This window comes from Esox lucius, chromosome 5 (assembly GCF_011004845.1).
Source record: "Esox lucius isolate fEsoLuc1 chromosome 5, fEsoLuc1.pri, whole genome shotgun sequence".
In the NCBI taxonomy this organism is placed as follows: Eukaryota; Metazoa; Chordata; class Actinopteri; order Esociformes; family Esocidae; genus Esox; species Esox lucius.
Genome location: NC_047573.1, coordinates 12,116,716 through 12,141,186, shown reverse-complemented (window position 1 = coordinate 12,141,186; position 24,471 = coordinate 12,116,716). Strand labels below are relative to the sequence as shown.

At 39.5% G+C, this 24,471-nt stretch overlaps 2 protein-coding genes across 10 annotated transcripts in view; both read right to left on the bottom strand.

Annotated features, from left to right (window-relative positions):
* The window catches only part of plce1 (phospholipase C, epsilon 1), a 66,454-nt gene extending 49,294 nt beyond the window's left edge, over window positions 1-17,160 (bottom strand). For 2 of the 8 annotated variants that reach the window (XM_020046571.3, XM_020046573.3), the window contains exons 1-2: window positions 16,561-17,160; window positions 5,070-6,525 (exon numbers count right to left, since the gene is read on the bottom strand). In XM_020046571.3, the coding sequence (XP_019902130.3) occupies window positions 5,070-6,239 (1,170 nt within the window). In that variant the 5' untranslated portion in view covers window positions 6,240-6,525; window positions 16,561-17,160. Of the gene's footprint in view, window positions 1-5,069; window positions 6,526-7,640; window positions 7,741-16,560 lie in introns of those variants that run through there. The other 6 variants (XM_020046569.3, XM_034292044.1, XM_020046572.3 and 3 more) reach the window with 4 other exon arrangements.
* Window positions 17,161-18,449: 1,289 nt separating this feature from the next.
* On the bottom strand, window positions 18,450-23,000 carry slc35g1 (solute carrier family 35 member G1). Of its 2 annotated transcripts, none has more exons than XM_010895623.4 (3): window positions 22,614-23,000; window positions 20,440-20,611; window positions 18,450-20,354 (listed from the first exon to the last, which is right to left on the bottom strand). In XM_010895623.4, exons 1-3 carry the CDS (start codon window positions 22,909-22,911, stop codon window positions 19,604-19,606), a joined length of 1,221 nt encoding a protein of 406 aa, XP_010893925.2. In that variant the 5' UTR covers window positions 22,912-23,000; the 3' UTR covers window positions 18,450-19,603. The 2 variants fall into 2 exon arrangements, with proteins under 2 accessions (XP_010893925.2, XP_019901873.2); XM_020046314.2 differs by having other exon boundaries at window positions 20,440-20,542.
* Window positions 23,001-24,471: the final 1,471 nt, after the last annotated feature.

Genomic DNA, 24,471 nt, shown 5'->3' with positions numbered 1-24,471 from the left:
TTTCTCTTGTTTGGTTGAAAAAGGTGCAGCCTCTCTCTCGAACACTGGTGTCAGTAAGAGATATAATAAGTATCTCCTGCCCAAACACAATGGTGTAAAGACTGGTGCAATAAGTTTATCCAATTCATGATCATGTGAGGAAACAAGCACGGGTTAGTGTATGGAGTCATTATATGACTTTGTACACAAAATAACAAATATATCTTTAAAATATCCAAAAATCCCTGAATATCGTTTTCAAAACATTTTGAAGCAGGTGGATGAAAGTGAATGTCAAAGCCTCAGGAACTCACCATAGACCTCTGGGGATGGTTCTAAAAAAGTTGCTGAAGCATTGAAAGTTCCAAGGAGTTGAGTGGGCTCCATCATTATGAAATGGAAGTTAGGAAGTATTTTCATTGGCCTTCCAGCCAAACTGAGTTGCTAGAAACCGATGGCCACTCTAACAGAGCTTCATAGTTTCTCTGCAGAGGTGTGAGAACCTGCCAGAAGGATATCCATCTCTGCAGCACTCCATCAATGAGGCCTTCATTGTAGAGTAGCTAGACAGAAGCCACTGCTAAGTAAAAGGCATATAAAATGCAGCCTGGAGTGCCAAAAAGCACTTAAAGGAATCTGAGAGCATGAAGGAAACAATTGTCTGGTCTGATAAGACCAAAATCAAAATATAAGGCAAGAATGCCAAGTGCTACATCCGGCGAAAAAAGGTACTACTCATAACCTGGCTGATAACATCCCTAAAGGGAAGCATGGTGGTGGGAGTATCATGCTATGGGAATGCTTCTCAATGACAGGGACTGGGAGAGTGTTCAGGATTGAGGGGAAAAAACATAAAGATCCTTTAAGAAATCCTGATCCAGTTCACAGGACCTCAGTCTAAGGTGAAGATGAATCTTTTAGCCAAGACAACACTTGTGTGGTTTATGGGCATCCTTTGAGTGGCCCAGTCAAAGCCCAGAATTGAACATCTGTGGGGAGACCTGAAGATCAGAGTTCATAGATGCTTCCTATCCAATCTAACAGAGCTTAAGATTTACACGAATGGGAGAAACTGTCAAAATCCAGCTGCGTAAAACTAGTAGATATAAACCCAAGACGAATTGAAGCTGTGATCACTTCCAAAGTGCTTCTACAAAGTACTGAGTATCTGGTCTGAATGCTTATGTGCATGCGAATATTCTGTTTTTATTTTCAATAAACTTGCACACATTTTTGGTCGTGTCATTATGGGGTATTGTGGAGACCGACGGCAAAATGAATTATGACACAACCAAATTTGCAGAAAGCAAAGGATTTGGAAATACTTTCAAAAGCTACTGTATGTTTGTAAGGTATTGCTGGCTTGTGTATTGCACTGTGTTGTTGAGTATAATGCGATTGTGTGGAGATAAAGTGGTGGTTTTAGTATAATCAGGACATTTCATTAAAGCACTTACCCCTATTATCTCTTCCCTTCACTTAATGATTATCTAAAATAAACAGCTTGTCCATATTTGTTGGAACAGCTTCCTGGAGGGCACTGACCTCTGGAGAACAGAATGTCCCTATCTCTAGTTTCTAACTGACACTCTCCCTTTCTCCCGCCTATGAAGAAGCTTAGTTAGAGACAGTGGTGTGCTGAGAGAAAAACTGTGTCCCTATTATGGACACAAAAAGCTCCCATAGGCCACACTCCAAGGATGTAAGGAATCAGAGCTCACAATTAGGAAAGCAGATGAAGACTTTTGTCGACATAAATTCGCAGTAAATGGTTCTGACCACAAACACTTTCCTAACCACAGAAAATACAATCTCCACTAACAATAGTAGAGTAAGAACATCCCATATGATTAGAAAGATGCTGCTGTCATTCCTCTTTTCTAGGAGGATGAAAAGCTATAGGCCTTGAGTGTTGTACACCCATCTTAGACCAGCCTTGCACGTCCAACGTTTTTGAATGCAGAGTCAAGAGTTAACCCGCAAATCTTGAGTCCAACATTGTTTTCTCTGTAGTTCAGACTTCAGAGCTGGCCATGGGTGAATCATATACCTTAAGGTCCTTAACAACAACATATCCGCTTAAAACAGATGGCAGTAGTATGTGGCTGTTTTTATTGGTTTGGCTGAAGCACTGTCAACAGGCCCCTTAAATCACAGTGATCTTTACACCCTGGCTGACTCACTCTCACATTTGGGACCCCTGTAAGGTGCTGCAGTAAAAGTCACTGCCTTGCAGTTAGCTGTATCACTATAAGACCAATGCTGAAAACCAATAAGCCAGCACCGTCCTGGTTAAGCGTGCTAGTTGCCTCGTGGCACTTGTTGCGGCTCAGTCGAGGTAGGATGGCCAGAGAGTGTGTTTCTTCCAGGGTATATGGATTCCGGTGTGGACTTCCTGGTTCAGCTAGCAGCATTACAACAATTCGAACAGCATTAGATGCGTTTCATGAGACACATATCTCAACCTCAACAGTCCCAAGTCCGCTGGGAGCCACCAAAATTCTCCCTGGTACTAACTAATTTACAAGTTCCTTCTGAGAAAAATCCCTATTCTATCTTAGCTCACAACATGTCGGTTTGAATGACCAGAGCTCATGTTTTGTATGGAGGTCCTTGCCAACAGTGAGTTGCTTTCCACTCGGTAGCTGTATCAACTTGTTGCTAAAAAAATCTACAAATACAGCAACAATGTCTGCAATTTAGTAAAAAACTAAAATAGAATAATCATTTGAACACTCTCCTAATTCTTTCCTATGCTCTCCTGATTCTTTCCTAGCAGAATAGCTATAAACTCTGGCATGAGTGTATTATCACTTAAGTTGCATCCCTTCAAGCCTTGACCACCAGACAGGGCTTAGGTGACAGTCTTCTACACAGACAGGACTGTTGCTTTTGGGAATCAAACTGCAGGCTGAGTTCCTGTAGTTAAGGGGAGTTTAACTGAGCCAAGATGATTAAATCATGTTTACTTACAGCATCATGTCAATGTTCAGATTTCAATAACATCATCCCCTATATTAGCCTGATGGTAATCCCCCTCAATACAAGCCACTTAAAGCTGCAAACTACAACATATAACAATATAAAGCTTTCTATTTCCTTGGTGCGGCTGGGAAAGTTTCACTCCGCTGTTCATTCCCAGATCTTAGCCCTTTGCCGACTTCAAACATACGCTCAACTTACTGTAGCTCTTTGAGACAGACTTCTGCAAACCCCTAATGATCATGTTTACTCTCACAGTGGCTAGTGGAAATTCCTGACACAGGGTCTCCTTAGGGAGAATTATCCAAATAGATTACACAGGGCAGTGGGTCATGCTGCTGGAGGGCTACTCAGAGTTGTATTTCCATCATGTTAACATGCATAACACCAAAGCTATTAAAAAAAGTATTTAACGGGATACTTAGAGAACCAAACCGCTTTGTTTGCCATTGCCTTTAGTCAAATGTAAAACACCAGTCCTCATGAGGATATATGTATGTGTAAACTTACAGAGAGATATTGAGGGTTTACATGACAAACTGCTTTTCTGAGTCTAGTATATAGCAGGACCCGCAAAAGCAACAACTAAAAGTTGTTTGATTAAGAGAGCAGGTGAGCTAGGCGTTGTGTTTTACAGGTAAACACATTGGTGGTGATTAACCTTTGGCCTGCTCAGGGCAGCGGCCTTCTTGTCTCCTCAGACAAACAATGCGGTACTTTGCAAGACAAGGCCCTGATAGGATTTTACAATCTACATAATAAAAAAATCGGGTTTACTCTGATTATATCACAGAAACAAATAAAGCTGTTTAAGAGAAGGTGTCATTTAAGCAAAATCAGCATAAACACAATTCCGTTTCAACTATTATCCCGACTTGTTACAAAGATGAGCTACCAACTAGTAACCACAAAGTAGATTCCACGCTTTCGTAAACCTACTCAGTGAAGTGAATGAGGCTTGGTCTCTCACTTTCTCTCACTAATTTCCCCTTTCTCCTACTGAGTTCACTGTTACAAAGTCGCAATTTGCCCTTTCTCCTTTCAGCTCATTTGGCGTGAAAATAAACAGAGGCGCATTTTACACCATAGACTTTCTCACAGAAAACTCCACACAATTACTGTACAATCAAAATCTCTGGGGGGTTGGAGGGCAATTATAAGAATCAGTGACCATTCAGTTTGGTTCCTATGGTAACACTGTAAGGTTAGCACAGATTGTGTTTTGACAGGCGCCTTGAATTTGACCCTCTTCCCTGGCCACAGTATTAGCCAGGATGCAGCCCATATTTCTGCACCACAAAGGAGTCAGAAAAACCCTGTGTTTCTAACCACTGTGGCGACCGGGTCCGTCGCCCAAGCCTCTCTTGACACAGAGGTTGCTCTGTTGCGGCGGTAAGCGTATGCACACAGTGGAGCAGATCGGTGCACAGGGCACGATAAACGTCCAGGGCAGTGGTTCACTCAACAAGCAAATATGAAGCCAGATGACTGCATTTTCTCCAGCACTATTCTTCTAAACGCTCTGTGACAGATTCTCTTGGCACCACAAAATCTCAAACAGCATTTGGCACGTGTTAGTGTTCCATAATGAACCATAACACTGAACTGGGCCTCCTTCTCCCTCTCTGTCCCTCTTTCTCTCCCTGGGTTCTCTGGATATGACTTAAATGCAATTGCAGCTCAGGCTTTAAGTATTACTGTAACAAGAACTAACTGCACGTACGGTGTCAGTTTTCCTATGCTGCTGATTACTGTGGACAAAGAGACAGTGTGACTGTGGTTCTGACTGTTAATCTTCCTGCAGAACGAAACAGACAGAACTTTTAAATCAAACAGATGAGAAACTATTCAAAAAAAAAGATACTTTTTTGGGGGGGACCAATGATTAGAGTTTCATTTCAGAGAGAGTTAAACAACAACAAAAATATACATAAAAATGTAAAGAATGACACAAGATTGCATTTCTATTTTATGGGGTTGAATTTTTGCATGTGGAAGTTAAACCAACACCTGCATATGAGAGGCCTACTGCAGCCGCGCGGAGCTCTGATTACAGACGGTGCTTTCAGGAAGTCTACAGCCTGGGTGTGAAGAACAAATGTGCTTACCTCAGAAAGTCTGACCCTTCGGAAGCCGAGAAGCCTTCTGCAGACTCGCAGGCTGAGGGTCAGAGGCTCGGCACTGTGCCCTCTGATTGATCGGACGGTACCCTCATCGGAGGGACACCTGTGCAGAACAGCCTCCCAAGCCCTCTCTGCTATGTGTCCCGAGAGCATGGACCTCACGATGGCCTTGGTGCCAGTGCATACGGACTTCTTGACCGTGCGATCACCTTTGTAGTACCTCCTTACCAACACGGTGGAGCGCTCTTTCCTGTCACGTATGAATTCACTGTCCGACGGGCCAGAGTCGCTGTCGCTCTTCTGAGGGATGGTGGACTGCTTGGAGCAGAGCGTGCCCTCTGGCGTGGCCCTGCTAAATAAGCTCTCCACGGAGACCTTGGTTTTGGGTCTCCTGTTGAGCCTCTCTAGGCTGGAGTAGCCATCTCTGAGGTAGTGCCTGCAGGCGCCGACAGTCCTTACTGGTGTCCCCTGCGTTCCTGCCTGCCTCGTGGAAGAGCAAGAGAGTTGGCACAAAGATGCCACTGGCAGGCTGCTCCTCCTATGGCCGCACTGGGAGAGCTTCGGGTCTGGGCAGAGGCCTTTCGTGCCAGCTGTGGTGAACTCCAGCTGGCAGGGTGATCCCTCTGAGTGGCTCACCTTTGGCAGAGCGCCAGACCGGGGAGTCACGGGAGAAAACCCCTCCGCCATCTCAGCCCTGATCCCATCACTTCCACAGACAGAGTCCGCCTCCCGGCAGGCTGACACACTGCTCGCTGGACAAAACTCCAAATCCAACCCCGCTGTCGCCCACTCCCCGCGAGATGTGTCAACAAGCTTAGCTGTGGCACTAGCTCTTTTAGCGAGAGTGTAATCCCAGCATTTGTATCCGGCATCGAGAAACGTCCCCTCCCCACTGTCATAGCCTAAATTCTGATACAGACGTTGGTTTGAACGGCAGCCCTGATTGCTAACCTCTGGCTGGTGAGAAACTGGACGTGCAAGGCTCGCAGGCATGCTGTAGTCCCCATTGTTTATGGTCTCGGCTGACAGAGTGGACGACAACGCTGTCCCATGACCCACAGCGGATCCTATGTCCTCAGACGCCATAGTGGCGCTCAGAATATCCCCAATGTCCATTTGTCCCTTTCCGGCAGACAGCTTCAGGTGGCAGAGCATGTAGAGGTGGAGGACGGGATGGCCGGGCTCAGGAAGACACACAGCCAGTCATGCTCCCCCAGACTGTTATGGAAACAGAAGCTTTTCCAGCTGTACAAACCAACCTGGTGAAAAAGGTCAGCCTTGGAAACTGAACAATATCCTGATAAGAGCTTACATATTCTTATTCAGAGTGTGTGTGTGTGTGTGTGTGTGTGTGTGTGTGTGTGTGTGTGTGACAGCAAGGCAGTCACTGACACCTTGGCTTGCTGCTCCCCAGTCTAGATGACATTGATGTTTTATGGACCTGAGAAAGCAAGAGAACACACAAGGGACACACACATTAGTATTAGCAACACGACGGACATTAACATACCATAAGCAACATTCCTTTGACTTTGCTCTCACTTCCTCTTCCCCAAAAAATAACTGAGGTGGATATAAGATATAGGCTGTTTTATCTGGGAAAACAATGCAAACTAGGCCAAACTATTCAAATGTATCAGGCCATTAGGATCAAGTGCAGCTCATAATGTTCATATTGTGCAGAAACTTTGTTGAGACTGTCATCATGCAATGGAATGTCAGCTATCACATCCTAGTCCTGTTGTGTCTCTGCAGCTACTATTTGGGTTTCAAACTTCATTGGTGTTTCACATTAACACCAGTGGTCTGGATTACTAGGGGAGAGATGCAGCCTTCCCTGAATGAAGGCCTTTTTTGTCAGAGACACTCCAATCTTTCATCTTTGTTCTACCTGGACAATGTCCAGAAAATAAATGGTCACCTCTCAGAAAACCACACAGCTTTTGAAATCTCACCAAGCAGTAAATCCCACTGAATAGGGCGTGGGTAGTCGGAATGTGAGGCCTCCGTGTGGGAGGACCTGTCCTGTTAAGATTATGTTGGATAATTGTGTTCATTGATCCTGGGGCAATTTATTTAGTAGGCAAAGTCCTAGACGACTGCCAACTTCCCACACCCACACAGCAGATACACAGTAAAACAAGGTGTCTGAAGAGCAAGCTGCTTCTTTTCCAGGCTCAATGTCATATTGCATATATTGCTTTAGCCACTAGAAAGGCAATCTGCTAATATATTAGCTTGTTAGTTTGCAGCATTTTTGATGCAGTTGGCTGCCTGGCTTTCTGTGGTCTTTAATGAAAACCTTTGATGTTCCAGAGATGACAGAAAAAGAGTGTCCTTCGCAATCAGACTTTTCGGTGTAATCTTTGTTGTCACAAACTAATGTGTGAAATTCTGATATCTCTGTGGAGTTTGAGGTCAGCAATAACGACGACGAAAACAAAAACTATTGTATGGCAAATCAAAGCTTCTGGCAGTGTAAGCAAAGACAGTCCAGAGACAACAGAGACAAACATTTACACACTTCCTACATAATTAGTTTATGTCAGTCCTTACCTGACAGCCTATCAGGTCTTGGAAAAGACTAGGTTTCTGTTCAGAAGAATGAGTGAACTATTTTATATCCAGTGTCTCAAGAGCAAAACCTTTCTCTGTCATGTGGTATTAAGGACTGAGTGCTCTGCTGTAAGAAACCAACTCATTATGACATCTGAATGGACGACTGAGTGATTGGGCAGTCAGAACAAGACATCAGCCAATCAAAGCAGCTGTAGAACTTGTTTATATGGCCTTTGCCTCTATAAAAAGTGTTCTCCCAGATAAAGTTACGAAGAAGAAAGACACATGGAGTTCACATGACAAATACAAATGTGCAATTATTAAGCTGTTACATAAAGCACAAAATCTTTTTGTAAAGCTAATTGTTAAGAACTATTGTGATTCATAATTTCTAAATATAATTTACAGTAAATAGCCTGTACAAGAAAGACATCATATTCTTATAAGATGAAACGTGCATACTTATATAGCAGTCAAAAGACATACATCACTGGCCATTATTCAAGCAAAACCTCCAGCAGGGCTCTAAATGTACTCAAAGGCACAAGGTGTATCAGTCTGCTGCAAGAAAAGTGAGGGCAGGTCAACTTCAGAAGCTACCCTTGTTGTATCAAGTACTAACTCATTCTGAGTTCTCAGGCCATAATTCATTGTTTTATCTTTGTTTTAACTTAAGTGATGTGAGATATGCTGGAGGTTTCTGCAGGAATGCTTTGTAAAAAAAAAAATATATATATATAATAAAGGGCTTCTGTTGTCATACATTGAGGAAGCCCATCCCACCAAGTCACTAAATATAAATTGAAAACCACTGTGAAAAAAGCAAGTAATTGTTTCTGTTTAGAATAATAATTCAAAATAAATGGCTTGAATTATCTATTTTCTAATATAAAAAAAAAAACACTTTCTGCATATTCACCAGTGATACTAGAGTCTTTGCTCTTTTAGAAATGTTAATTATTTTAGGGTATTTGTGTATTGACATTTCTTTCTGTGACATTTGCCAATGCTCAACTCGAATCCGGGCCTCCCACATGAGAGGCTGTCATTAACCACTACGCAACGGAGCTATAAGCAATCGAGTGTCGATATACCATCTCGACACAAGATCACGCATTTTGTCACTAATTAACATCCCACCATCCCATTTGAATATTTCACTAGACCATAAACAGTTTTAGTTTAGGCTTACTACAACGCAGCAATTGGAGGTTCTAGCCAGCAACGTTTTTGTCTATCCTGAACAAATCCTAATGCATCATTTGTTTTGACTGTGCCGAGGGTTGAACGAGGAACCTGTTGGTTGATAGTCCGCATCGCTAACCACTACGCTATTTAAAAAGGGGTAGTCAGTCAGTAAGAGACATTCTCTCTTCTTGGTCGGCGGTCCAGCAAAAGCTACACAATTGTTTCAATTGTCACAGGCTAACATGGTACAAGTTTGGACTGTAACCAGTCTTTGACAGTTGCCATTCAAAATAAAATACAAAAAACAAAGATACATCTGAACTTGTATAAAGCTGTTTGACACACGTTTTAAATTTTTAGCTATAACCATTTTAAACTGTCTAAAAAGGTTACATAGGAAAACATGTCAATTCCAGTGCGTTAGTGTTTGACAAATTTCAGCATGTCACAGGTCTATCGGCAGAGTGAATCTGTGCTGCAGCCTTCTGAATTAATCAACCAAAACAATGTGCATTATGCCTCATTTCATCCAAAAGAATGTGTCACAATGCATTTACAACAGAAAGATATTATTTGACTGTCTATGACGTTTCTTCACACAAAGTAAAATTGAAGGGCTATTCCATGCTGACAGAATGACAGATGTTTCAGTTTTAAATGTAGGGCAAACAAATAAACATTTTTAACTTAATGATTAAAATCCGCACAAATGTTCATAAAATGTATTTACACTGAACCAAAATAGGCCTACTTTTTTTTCTGCCATAGAAACTCTAAGGCAGGCCGCTTAAATGTCTTTCGGGCCACCTAATTAAAAAAATGACAAACTACATTAAAGCAGGGCTTTACAAAGAAAAGCATTACGCCGTAAGAAATTACCCAAACATTTCATAGAATATAATAATCTCCCCAGCTGAACTGGAACACACATAATCAATTAGGCAGAACGATCTAATGGTATTAGCTAAGGGTGATGTGCATTCCTGTTGTTTAAGGCATCACTTGTTTAAGGTAACTCTTGTTTGACTAAAATAGCCAACTCATTACGAACAATTAACTACTACCTTGCAATTGGTAGTGAAATAAGCATAGCATTTCTTTAGTTATGAATTTACTGAAATGGCCTCCGCATTTTTTGTAAATTCTGTGACCAGTTGCCTAGTAGGCTAGCCCTAGCTACAGTTGCTAATTAGGTCCAGAGCTAACATATAGACAAGAGCTCAACAATCAACTGGACGAATAGCGCATTTAATATGCGACTACCAAGCTTTGCATAATTTCAAATGAATCGATAACAATCTAGCAAAACAAACTACTGCTTTGATATGCAGTGGGAAATGGGTGCACCTTTGCCAAGTGGTTCTGTCAGCTGCTGCACTCTAACTCGCTCTCAGACACAATTTTGTGTTCTTCTTGCAATAACAGCTTGAATAATTGCTAGTCAAAATAGTTTTGAATATCACCTGGTATACCCGCTGCATATTTTCATATTTTACACTTATGACGTTATAGCCATTTTGATTAGCATATATTTCAATATACTTGAATTGGCCAATGCTTGAAATCAACTCATCCATCTATTTATCAACAAGATGCTCTGGAGAGTGTCACCTAAAAATCACCTAAATGATAACATATGACATGGACATCCGCATAATATCCAAAAAAGAGTGACATGTGATTCAGATGGCCTTTTGTAAGAACAACAATTACATAGAAAAGCTACTTCTAAAATGCTGAGCATGTGAGGAATGTTTGCAGTGCGATGTTAGCATTCAACATCTCCATGTAAAAGGTTTAGAATTGCAGAAAATTTGCTTTAAATTTACAGACTTTTGTATTGGTACCTTTAAGAAATATGTAGAATTTAAAGAAATTGTCTAGATAAGGAGGAGCCTCTAATATGTGTAAATTCTGTGGGATGATGGGCCAATGTTTCCTATTGCCACTCCCCTGGCCACACCCCCTGAAACACACTTGGCAAAGCCCACCACCTAAGGCGCTTGTTGATCCAGAAAAAGCCCTGAAATATAAACGCAACATCATGCGCTGAAAAAATATTCCCAAAAATGTCCATATGCACAAATATTTTATTTCTCTCACATTTTGGGGGCAAATCTGTTTACATTTCTGGTAGCATTTCTCCTTTGCTAAGAGTATTAAGAAACAGATTAAACAAGTTTTTGAGGGTGCGTACCACTGGCCTGCTGAATGCAGGAAAGTCCCATATAGGTCTTGCCAAATAAATTATTGTTACCATACGTCATTTTAGATAATTTGGCAGTACAAAGAGCCTCACAACCGCAGACTGGGTTTAACCGCACCAGCCATGGATTTGCAAATCCCATTTATTCAACTGCAAGATTGTCTGAGACCAGACACCTGGACAGCTGATGAAATGGTGGGTTTGCAAAACCAAGAAATTTCTGTACAAACTGTCAGAAATTGTCTCAGGAAAGCACATCTGAATTCACCATGGTCTTGCGATGACATCAGTTTGACAGTGCTCCTTTCAGGTTGTTGCACCAAGCAATCGGAATGAACTACAAAAATCTTCTTCGGTCACCAATGGCACTTGTAAAGAATCAGTCACTAACTGATACCTGTAACTGCTTCATGTGATGTGCCTGTTCATTGAAGTTCTGCCACATTGTCCTGTTGTTGTCTTTTGCAAACATGTTTTTGTCCCACTGTATTGTTTTAAAATGTAGTGCTGCCAGGTCGATGTTTTATCATGTTTTGTCGTGCTCTGTTTTCTGCGTTTTTCTTTCATAGTTTAGTGGTGTCTCTTTGCTATTCCTGTGCTGTTGCCATGTGCTGTTGTCTGTTTCCTATTAAATCCTATTCCCATTCCGTACTTTGCCTTCTGCCAGGCCCTTCTATTGTAAATATAAATGTATTCTCAATTGACTTGCTCTGTAATATAAAGGTAAAATAAAAAAGGATTAACATCCTCACCTTCAATGGCCACTGGAAAGTCTCCTAATTTGTTTCATGCTGAATTTATATTTTTGTTCACTACATTAAAAACATTTTTTATCAGTAGAAAACACTAACTAATTACTATGTCTACCTTTAGTTGTTACATTTAATCATTTAACCTCCTCATGGGATTATTTCATCTTTAATATTTCCATGTGGTTTTGTAAGAGAATGATAATAGAGTAGGAAATATCAACATCTTGTACTAACACAAGCCAAATAATTTCTCCATACCAAAACATAAATGTTGATTAGTTAGCAACAGTCTTTACTTTTTTATGGTAGATGTTAAAGACAGCAGAGTCCCTGACCAATATCCCCAAATATCTAAAAGTATACCTTTTTGGGGAAGTTTGTGAGATAATGTTTTACTTTTTAGTATTAGCTTTGCTGATTTTATTTATAGACTAAAATGTGTTTACTATTGCTAGTTTGTGTGGTTGTCCCAACAAGGTGTTTTAAGATGAACATACAATGTAAGCCAATGTAGATAATAGAATTTGGTAAATGTAGAAAAATATAAATATAAAGTATATAGACATGGCCTTAGTCTAAGCCTGTGATGATGTCTTTGTTGGTCGGACACTGTCAGTATCGGTGTTGTGAAATTGAACCTTAGGCAACGCACCTCCCAAGTCACCAAACCAGAAACTCTGAACATCCTGCCAGAAAGATGACACTCCTTACATTGACGCAGAGATTGCGATAAGTCATGTCTTACACTAATGCCAGGATTTATCTGTAGCTGGGATTACAACCAACTATAGACAGGTTTTGATGCAATTTTTTAATTAAAAAATTCACATTTACCCACCAGTAATATGTTTCCACTAAACCTTTAGCTTATAAGGAGCAGTCCATTCATTTTATTGTAAACCAAAAATAAGTAGCAAATGCATTCACACTGGTCTTGATTCATGTGCCAAAAAGACACTAAATATTTATTGCAAAGGAGCATCAAGCATCATCTTGCACTTTAATCAAATGCAGTCAAACAATTTAAATGATTAATTTCAAATAATCGCCTAATCTTCTTTAGTTAATGACAATTTTAGAATCTACTCAAATCTGCCCCTAAATAAACACTTTTCCATTTTAAATGTAGTGAGTTATGTTAAATACACACTTTGTTTTACTATGAGCAACAGACAGTGCTTGACTTGGAATTAAATAAGTTAAGGTGTCTTTTTCCTAGGCAGGCCATTAGCCCGGGGTGTCACAGCCCTTAAGAAAGCCCCCAAATGACCACAATAACTGGAAATGTCTATTTGAAGTCAATGCAACTCTAAATACATGTTTGCTGTTCTCTGATCACATAGTTCTACCATCTCCTACCATTGTACTCTTGATCAAGACACCAAATACAATAACTGCCATGTTAGGCATCAGCATTAAATAATGACAACTTACCATGCTACAGTACAAGCAAAGTGTGGATTTGTGCACACTCAGGTTGAGTTGCAGAGTGAGAGTTACGGGAGGCACCACTGGCCTTCCCATTCAATAGATTTTTGGAAGGAGATGTGATGGGGGAAGTAAGGAGATATTCTAATTTTCGACAACTTGGAACAACACATTGGTTGTCCCTACCTTATCACAACACAACTGACAGACTCAAAAACATCAAGAAGGAAAGAAATTCCACAAATTAACTTGGCACACCTGTTAATAGGTGCAGGGTTATGATTAAAAAAAAAGGTATAATTTCCATCACCAAGAAATGATCAAACAATAATCAAAATGTCATAATGCATACACACTCCAGATGTCATGGGCATACACACTCCAGATGTCATGGGCATACACACTCCAGATGTCATGGGCATACACACTCCAGATGTCATGGGCAAACACACTCCAGATGTCATGGGCATACACACTCCAGATGTCATGGGCATACACTCTGCATTCTACTTCCCATCCCAAGCAGCACTTCTTAATTGTGAGGCTCCTGTATTAGACTAAAGGGTGTTAAAAACAGACCAATTTGGACTATAAACCATGGATTTCCATGTTTGGTTTTGATTCCGAAGTGGTCGGTCACATCAAACAATTAGATTGCATACTAATTTGTCCAGTGATGCAAACAATGCCCATTCCATTACAAACAATTTACAGATAACAATAAAGTAATTGCCCGCTTTTAAGATGATGGCAAAGTCAAGGGACTTGACACAGCATTTAAAGATAGACCATCATGGCTGAACACAAGTTATGATCCAATGATAACAGACTTACTAGACTAATAGAATACAGCCTTGCTCTTTGGCCACACTTTTCAGTGGTAGAAAAGAGAATGCATGACTTGAAGAACTGGTTACATTCGTTATGGTTTCATTAGTTATGTGACTATTTGACTTTCATAGGTCCTATGAAGGCACATTTTTAAGGTCAACGGCATCATGAAATGTACCTAGTACCAGGCACTGTTAGGCAAAAACAAGGTGGCCTCTGAAAATGGATCATTCAGCAAGAGACCCCAAGCACACATCCAAATCCACAAAGAGCGGTTAACTGGCCACCAAATGAACAAAGTGTCATCACCATCTCCTGTCTTGAAACCCTTTGAAAAGCTGAGGTTTGAATTGAGGAGGGAAAACACAGCGCAGACAAAGAACACAATGCATTTATAAGGATACTGTGTGGAGAAACTGTCTAAGATTCAGTTCAGAACAGCTCAGTGCTACTGTACAGTACGTCCATATTTTCTTATCTAATAAATTGTTTAAAAATAATACTCTCCGAGCAAATTTTACATAATAGTATATCTGCATAAATAGTTTTACTGCATAAATATAGCTCTGTATCTGAAATATGTATATAGACATTTTTGTCAATATATCAATTTACATACTTTCTCAACTTGGGACAAAAAATGATTGACCGAATGTGGATGCACTGTACAGGACACCGGAAACAGACACATTTAGCCTTATAGTATCTACTAGCTGTAGGATGAAGTGTGGTAGCCATTTAAAATATTATGACCGTAAAAATCTAATTATTTCTAACAAATAATCTAAATCTATTTCAGGTTGTTGTGTATCACTGGAAATAATCAGAATACATTTATATTCCCAGGCTGCAATACCATTACTAACATTACTAAAAATGTCAATGAATGTGGTACTGCTTTGCTTATTTTTTAGGAATCCTAAAACCGAACACAATCGTTGGGCTTAATAATTGGGGATTATTTCTGAACACATTCAAGTGATGACTCACTGGGAAAGTGATTAACCAAAACTCACACAGGGTGAGAATTAGAGCGCAGCTGCCTGAGCCAAGGTGGAATGATTCCCCCCTCTTAGGAGTCCCAAAAGACATGTCATGTGACAACAATGCCGTGGAATTCTTTCATCCTAGAAGATTTAGTTAACGGAACTTCAAAAATTAAAGTGGAACACAACTCCCAAAGAAATTGTGATGAAAGTAGAAAATGCATTACAAAACATTATTTTGTATGTTGGTTGATGGTTTTCTGCAATGACAAAAACTATTCATCATTATTGTTTAAGGTCCAAAACTTGAAACTTGAAATCCTAAAAACTGAACCAAACAGAATACGTTTTATGAGCAAGACCTGGGCTGGGAACATCTGGAATTGATTAGAAAACATGGCAGCATGGATTAGAGTAAAATGAGAAACCCTGTGCGACATAACAGAGTGAGTGCTGGTTCAAGAGGGTCGACCCCCGGATTTGGAGACAGAAATCATTGACTAACAGTAAATGCAGTGGACTTGTCTTCTAATGTATTGCTCTCCAACCATACAATGACTTCAGCTATTTGTACAAAGGGCAGCCAATGCATCGCAGCAATAGAGTCAACCAACACCTTATGCACTTTTGAACTGAGACAATTTTAGTGGTTTGACTGTTTTGTTAGATCTTCCAGCTAGCCTATCCATAGGAAAGACTGCGATATGACCATATTGCTTACCCTTTTCAAACCCTCTTAGATCTGGCAGTGCATAGGGTGAAGGGTTGACCGGTCGATTTGGGATTGGGCAAGCAGCACTGTCAAGAAATAGCTTTTCAGCTACATTCTCTGAGTGCTGCTATTTTTATTATTATGCATGGAACTTAATCATTCATCAGAATGTTTTATTCTATTATGAAGAGTAACATTTTTTTACTGTAAACATAAGAACATTAATGTAAAAAGATATAACTGTTTAAATACAGGTTAAAAAAATATTTGGCAAGCTCGTCAGAGTAGACAGTGACCAGACTATAACCACATAAAAATTGTTTAAAGTTTGGAATAGTCCTATACTGCCTAAACAATACACACCTTCCCTCAAGACAGTACCTTTGAGGTAGATACGACGCTATCCTCTCGACTATACCCATCACTTTCATCTTTTCATAAATTCGAGGACTAAGTTATTTCATAGCCTTCGCAATGACACATAGTCCTTAAAAACTATCGATTTAGGCGGTTGAACTTTTTTGATTGAGCCTTATATAGCTTTTTATCTAATTTCAATTAAGGGGCTTCAATCATCACGATGACGTACACAAGAACAGACCAGATCAAGTCTCTAACTACAGTGAGTAAATCGATAGCGGCAAAGTGAAACAAAATGCAATGAAATTCGCCACACAAGCAGTAGAATTTCAATAAAGCTCTGTTTTGCCAAGGTGGCACGTGCATTGGCATCCAGACCTCCAATTTGATTTCTACTCATTTACGCTTAGCAAAGATTTGACATAAATTATCTCCCCCAAAAAATACAACTTACCAAATATTTGGCCAAATGTAGTGGCAAATCAACGTCCCGTCAGATATTCTCGAAGGACTTCAAAAGTTCTGTCCCTCTCGAGTCACGAAACCGTGAAAGTTGCTGAGTGAGATGGGGAGCTGAGCCAAACGCAACCACCCGGCTGCATTGTGTTGGTAGGCGGCTAGCTGCAGTGAGGACAATAACCGTCGGGTAGTTACGATAAGTAGATTCAAAGCTCTGAGCACTGTCACTACATTGGAATGTCTGAGGCAACGGTGTTTGACGAGCCCATTAGTTACAGGCAGTGTCCCATAAAAGAATGTTGTTCTGTTTTGCTCTGTCGACTTGTTGCCGTATAACGTGTCATTTTGTCACTCGGATAGAGTACGAGCTCATATTATAACAACGTTGCTTGCAATTTAAAAGAAACGTAACATGAAGAATGGTGGTGGAAAATGTTGCCTGGCTGTAGTTCTGATAGGCTGTGTACGTTGTTTCATTTTTACCGATAATGTCTACTCCAGTTTGTACATTTCAATGTTGGTTAAAACTTGCATTACAGTTGTAGAATGAATCCCAGTGTTAGCGTAATTAATACCACCTTAACTCCTGTGCTACGTTCAGTAATGACAAAACCTTGTTCAACGTTCAATTAAATGCAAACGATACTGTACTACAATACCAGGGTGTATTAATTACGAAAACAAAAAGTTCGACAAAGCATTCTATGTCAACGTTCCATGTTGTATAGGAACAGTGCGAACGGTAGGGGAGACATGTCTTTAACGCTACAAACTGAACGTGTGTGTGTGTGTGTTTCTAACTTATAAAACAGGGACAAAAAGGAAAAAGTTGACTAATGGAGACTATTTTCCTGCCCCCCCTTTCTGTCTTAAATGTTATGTTTTGAGCAAAAGGTACAACTGAGAATTTAATTAAAGTTAAAGGTTTAGGCGTTAGGCTTGCGTTAAGTTTAGGCGTAAATGTTAGGTTGAGGTTACATTTACAATTAGGTTGCAGTTACAATTAAGGTTAGGGTAAGGTTTAGTGTTATGGTTTTGATTAGTGAAAGTGGAATTTTAAGGGCAATTTGGTTTCCCCATTTAAGTTAGCGTGTGTGTATGTTTGTGTATAGGTGTGTGGGGACGCATTTTGAGGACAATTCCACAATGTTAGTTTTTTGCACCATACAGTATATCTGAACTATAGGTAATCCATCCTGATTCTTTAATCTACTGTAAATTGTGCCGCATAAGTGAGACATATTTTCAATGATTCCCATTTTATAGGTGTTGTAATTATTGTTGTGATCCAGGTAGTAACAGCTAATGTGTTACCCTAATTTGAATAACTGGTTTGAGAAAGCCAATCATGACACTGCAATTTGTTGCATCTTCTGAGCACATTGGATGATTTTAAAGCGGCTCATGCCCTCTGCTGGCTACACATTTTATACATCTGTTATACACAAAATAATACGCCATGTGTCCCACGTACAATACCCTGCAAAACAACAATACAGAAGCTTTTTTGTTCAATGAAGGGTTAAAAGGAGACCACCGAAAGGTCATTTCAAAGTGTAAAACATCCAACACAGGGTAACCTGACAATGGTTCGCCTTAATAGAGGTACTGCTTTAAAAGGCTCTGACTCAGTGCTTTTTGAAAACCTACAGGGTGGTCTTGTTTCTACCACTGTTCAGAAAAGACTACATTTAGCCAGGTTGGATGTCCTGTGTGTAACAGTGGAGTAAACATGATTCTGTCAGATCTGATAAATAACAACGGCAATTGAAGCCATGGGGATATACAGTATGGGAAAACCTCTCATTTCTTTAGTACAAGAAATTAAGATATATATGTATTTGCTTTTTATTTATTTAAATACAAAATATACTTCATTGGGTATAAATATACAGCTTTCAGAAGAATTGTCATTCTAATAAAATATCTGAAATAGTAATATAGATAATGCAGTATTATAACTACATATGAGTAACGGTTTACTAAGGCATATAGGTAGTAACATTCGATTCAAGTTAAAAATGAAGTTGAAATCTATGTCCAAATCGTTATCAATCAAATAAAAGCAAACATGAAACACTCAAAGGTTAAATTAAACTGTATATCTCAGTGTACACATTGAGGAGAAACATATTGTGAAATATGGTCCCATAAAGTTAGTCACATGAAGTTATAGAAACACTATCAGATTCTGTAAACATTGTAAAAAAGAAAAGAGGACAATATACAAAGAAGTACATTGAATAATTGAATGGTTTGTTTAAATAGTTCATAGTGTCACTATTTTGTGTAGACCTACCTGAAAATAATTTTACCCAGTAATGTTAATAAACATTTTCAACACTTCTGGATATTTCATTTTATGACATTTTTAAAGTCAATTCATATCTGAGAAAGTGCTTTAAAAAAGGATAAGCGTTTGCATTTGATTTCAATTACATAATATAAAACAGCATAGTTGCAAGACAATCAGTAGTTTCTATGACTATAAAACCTATACATAACTGACATTTCATGTAACACAAATGTGCAAACTCAAGTGCTTAGTTACAAATTACTAATGACATTTTCAAAAGGAAGGCAACATGTTTTCTGTGGTATACTTTCATATAGCAATTTATACAACTGAACTAGGCAGGATAAATGTCATCTGAATGTAAGCATTATTGCTATCCAGAAAGAACATTATAGATATCCAGATATTTTGGTGATACATGACTGAAAGTGCAAAACAAATATTTTAAACATCTTTGATTTAAAAAGAATAATAATTTCACCCTGTCACACTTTTTTTTAATTTCCACAACAAATCAATTCTTACCAGCAGTGGAATAAAACGAAGAATATCAGCTCATTTTGAATACAAAAATACACTAATATAACATTTTGCAGATAACCTCACTGACCTTTCACTGTAACATTTGGATGTAATATTGCTTTTCTTGGATGCACTGTAACACACAGTAGCTGAACATTAACGACAAGCTTTAATTGATTGTAGCAAAACAATACCCAATGTATTTGGTATTGCATGAATCTTAGGTCTTCATTTTGTGTGTGCTGATGTACCACTTCCTTAGAGCCACGCCACAGGTGCTGATGACCACACAACACGCCCCACCCAGACTCCACAGGGTGGGCTTCTGGTTAAAGAAAATGAACTGGAAAATGAAGGCCAGGACCACGTCAATGGTCCTCATCAAGGCAACCGGGCCAGCCTTCTCGATCTGAAGTGCTTTGGTGAGGAACGTTTGGCCAGCAATGCCCAGGATTGCAATCAGCATAAGGATCCACCTGTCTCTCCCACAGAACGGAATGGTCCATTCACCGAGTATGAACAAAGTGATGACACATTCAATGAAACCAATGACTGCGTAGTACCATACAGACAAAAAGTAGTGGACGCTTTTGCCCATTTTCCTGAGTATAACAAAAGTGCAGGCTGCTCCTACCGCTCCACCGAATGCCGCAATGGTCCCCTTCAGATGACTAGTGTAGTCTCCCTCGATTCCCTCTACACGAGCACCAAATATGAAGGGAGGCCTGGCTATCATTATGACACCAGCCAGGGTGAAGACAGTGAACACACAGTCCCAGATTGTGCATTTCTCTTTGAGGAAGATCCAGGCTAGCAGGGCGGTAAACACTGGGTTGCTGAACATGATTACTGTTGCATCAGCCAGAGGCATCTGCTGCACTGCATAGAACAATAGGATCATGGCGTTGGAACCAACAAACCCTCTCATCACCAAATAGACCCGCTTGTCTCTTGGTCCGAGGAAGCCCGTCCTGAAAATAGGAAATTAATGTGTGAAATATTTCATTGTCACAGACAGCATTTGGAGGAACTTCCTATTGTCTTGTGAGAACTCACTTGTAGTAGATCAGCATAGGCATCACAAACAGCATTTGGAAGAAGCAACGAATGGCACTGATTTCTACAGCATGGACCCCATCTATTGTTTTCACCAGAAGGGCTATAACAGAGAAGAAAACAGTTGCCAGCAGGCCATAGAAAAGGCCCAGTCCCGGACAACGCTTCTTCTCTGAGGACAGGAGGAGGACACATGAACTGGTTAAAACAGCTAAATTAGACTTTCCTTTCTTTGTCTGAATTGTTTAAATGGGGAGATATAGAATTAACATGTGATATAGAATGCCACATTTGGAATCCCTGCAGAAGCATACAGCTTACGGACTGTACTAAAAGTAAAATTATGGTACACAGGTATGGTTTCTGACTAGTACATATCAAGAACATACGCACACACAAACCTCCAGTACAATTGTACTACACTAGCCTTATGGAAAACAGGCACTATTAAATGTGCTTTTGTTTAATTCACACCCTCTGGCCAGGGGCTAAATGCTAATAGTTTTCTTAATTAATGAAAGTAAAAAAAAAAAAAAAAGTACTTTCTGGTGTAAAACTGGGACCATAATCCAGGATGTTTAGAACTGCACGTACAGTGGATATCATAAGTATTCACACCCCCCTTGATGAGGAACCTTCCCAAGCTCTCCCAGGTCACCCCTCTCCTCTGCACACTCCAATGGCTTGCCTACAGATCAGCAATACCTGAACTCATTAGAACAAAGGACAGATGTCCACCGGTCTAATGTCCATTTCTCGTGTTGTGTCTTCTTATTACTGGTTTCCTATAGTAGGGGTTTCTTGGCAGCAATTGGACCATAAAGGTCTGATTCACGTAGTCTCCTCTGACCAGTTGATGTTGAAATGTGTCTTACTTGAACTCTGTGAAGCATTCATTTGGGCTTCAATCTGAGGTGCAGTTAATTGCCGATTTCCTAGGCTGGTAAATCTAATGAACTTAACAGAGGTAACTCTGGGTTTTCCTTTTTGGTGGCAGTCTTCATGAGCGCCAGTTTAATCATAGTGCTTTATAGTTTTTCCAACTGCACTTGAAAAAACTTTCATTGACTGACCTTCATGTCTTAAGTAATGATGGACTGTTGTTTCTCTTTACTTTTTGAATATTTCTTGGCATAATATGGTCTGCTAGAGTACAGTCATACTATGGTCTTCTGTATACCCACAAAAAGAAATTCCACAAATGTACTTTTAACACCTGTTAATTGGAATGCATTCCAGGTGACTACCTCATGAAACTGGTTAAGAGGACAATCCTTTTTTGCCTAAAATGCAAAGCTTACAATTTGGGACAAATCCAAAACAGCATATAAAAATGTTTTTCATTATTTTTAAGTGTGTAGGGCGGCTGCAAAAACTGGAGTTTGTTCAGAGAAAAAGACACTGAATGCAGAAAAGCCCAGGGCACGATCGCAGCCTAAACTATTTTCGGGGAAAAATACCTAAAACATTGTGCTCAATCCATGTGTGCAAAGCTTTTAGGGATTTCCTCAAGAACACTCAGATGTAATTACTGCCAAATGTGTTTCAAACAGGTATTGACTCAGAGGGTAGTAGCCCCCCCCCCCCCCCACTATATATAAATATATATTTATACACGTGTGTGTGTGTGTGTTATATATGTACAATTTCTTCCACTTTTACCATAAAGTAAATCGTGGAGACAAAAAACACAATTAGATATATTTATCACTCATTCAAACGAAATAGATTATGAAAGTCCGATGTGGGTGAACACGTATATGCAATCCACTGTAATTGTTCCTTGTAGGAAAATGCTTCGTCATTCATTCCCGTTGAGGAAAATTATAAATTGGATTTACCCTTCAATAATTCATAAAACTGATGACTAAGAAGTAAAGCGGCGACAAGGTTGATTGTTTTTATCTACTTGCATCTGTAAGGGCGCCGGCGCCAATATTTATTACAATTTTATTAGCGAACAGCGATTACGTCAGTTACATAACGTGCCGGTACGGAGGTCGTCATTGGCTATTCCATTGCTTATTAATTCTATATTTTTTCATCCAATCTTAAAGTTCAATCTCAAAATATGGAAGTCGGAACAATCCTATTCGGGACTATTTTAATAAAGTCAAGTGTGGCAAGTAACGTTAGTTGCGTTATATAATAGTTTTTTTTAGCTTTACGGCTACCTTTGGCAACTGTGCCTCCTGTGTCCGTTGAGATGGGATCCCCGCCACCGCCAAATGTACTACACATGAGAGGGCAGAATATTTCCTTCGCACTGTTATCCAGTGCTCTAGTCCTTGCCTCACTATTACCCCGCTCCTCATGACAATTACTTTGTAAATAAATCCTCCCAGTAGTGTGTTCCTCGTTGTCGTCGTCACCGCTAACTTTGTGAAATACAACTTTGATGTCCTCCTCTCTACTGGGAACGACCGATAAAACTTGGCTGTCTATACTATTACAGTCCGTAAAATCCCCCATTGTAAGATGCAACAGGTGAGCATGCCTTTGACAGGACTTAGCTTATTCCTTTCTCTGCCTGAGTGAGGGAGTTCTCAAACCGGTTTAATATGTAACCTTGGTGGCCACTGTAGCATGCAATATTTACTTTAACCACGGGGGGCAGCTCTCCATTGAGGTATTAAAGAAGCATAGCAAATGATAGAGACCTCTAATCTTACGTCAGATTGCGCTTTTTTTGCTGATAGACTTAATTTGGGTCAGGTTTGCTCGCTATTTCTGGGTTCTTAATAGGAATACACTAACTGTAAGTCGCTTTAGAGCGCTAGTAAATTAATAAAAATGTTAAATGTTATTCTTATAGAGATAATTGGACAAAGCACCCCCACTTTCTAGTTCCCATTATGGAGTCTGTGGGGCCTTCTATCTTTCATTGGCTTCTATCCTTCTCTATGTCTCAAGCAAACAATGTACCCATTGTTACCCATGGCACTGGCGTTTTAGCCTCGCTTATACCAGCAGAGGGCAACATAGTTGGCCAACCAAAACATTACCATAAGTTAATATGTAGTTCACCAAGGGTCTAACCTTCACCTAAAATAAAGAGTGAAAATTGTGATATAAAGAGTGAAATATAGGCGTTATTGTTATAAAATTAATATGATAGTTATTCAATATCTTTGGCAGTTTTAAAACAATACAACCAGACATCAAGATTCATGCACATTAAAATCATTGACACAGAAAAAAGCGTTTTTATTATTTTATTTTTAATATTTCTAATGTGATCCACTTAAAAATACATTAAAACAAATTCTACACGTGTAGGCTAATTCTATTGTGTGGTTTGATAAGCAAGGACATGAAGACACTGCATTTATGTAATTATGAAATTGATTCATGAAAATGGAAAAATGAAAGACACAGAACATTTGAACATGTGATTGTTTTTGTATTATTGTAGTTACACAGCTTCAGGCCTACATTAAGTTCAATAAAAAATGCTATTCCAAAATCTAAAACTATCAATATGAAAGATATTACATGACTGGAGTAATCTCCTCTACATACAAATGCTGATCCGTATAAATCAATTCACTCATTGTAAAAACGTAAACATTTTATTTGGCAAACTGTCTGTCAGTCAAATGTTAATGAGTAGCCTACTTTACAAGCACAATTAATGAATTCTCATTATTAGCTTTACCTCTTAAGTTTATCTTATAGCACAGGTAGTACCACACAGTGTAGGGCTTAGTTGCTCTGAGTCAACAATGGCATTGTCTACGAAGAAGAAAAGATGAAAGAGTGCTGTGAAAGACAGGGCTACAGTAGATGTTTCTAGTTAAGCATTCATCAGCAGTTCTTATTAGTGGACTATATCATGCATAGAGCCGTAATATATAGTCATTCCCTTCACAGTGTTCTGTGCTACTGCATTTGTCAACTACCTATTAGATAAATGGATAGTTCACCAAAATAAAATGTCACATTGGTGTTAATAGAACCTATTTTGAACTTCTCAAGTTAGGAACTTCCTTTGACGTCACCCATGAATTAACATTATGCACAATAGACATG

Bases quoted from the DNA above. Each gene is read 5' to 3' on its own strand.
- slc35g1 (XM_010895623.4), bottom strand. From the start codon at position 22,911: ATGGGGGATTTTACGGACTGTAATAGTATAGACAGCCAAGTTTTATCG. The intron at 20,612-22,613 runs GTAGCCGTAAAG...TCCTGTCCTCAG, and splicing joins AGGAGGCACAGTTGCCAAAG to AGAAGAAGCGTTGTCCGGGA. The intron at 20,355-20,439 runs GTGAGTTCTCAC...TCCTATTTTCAG, and splicing joins CCTATGCTGATCTACTACAA to GACGGGCTTCCTCGGACCAA.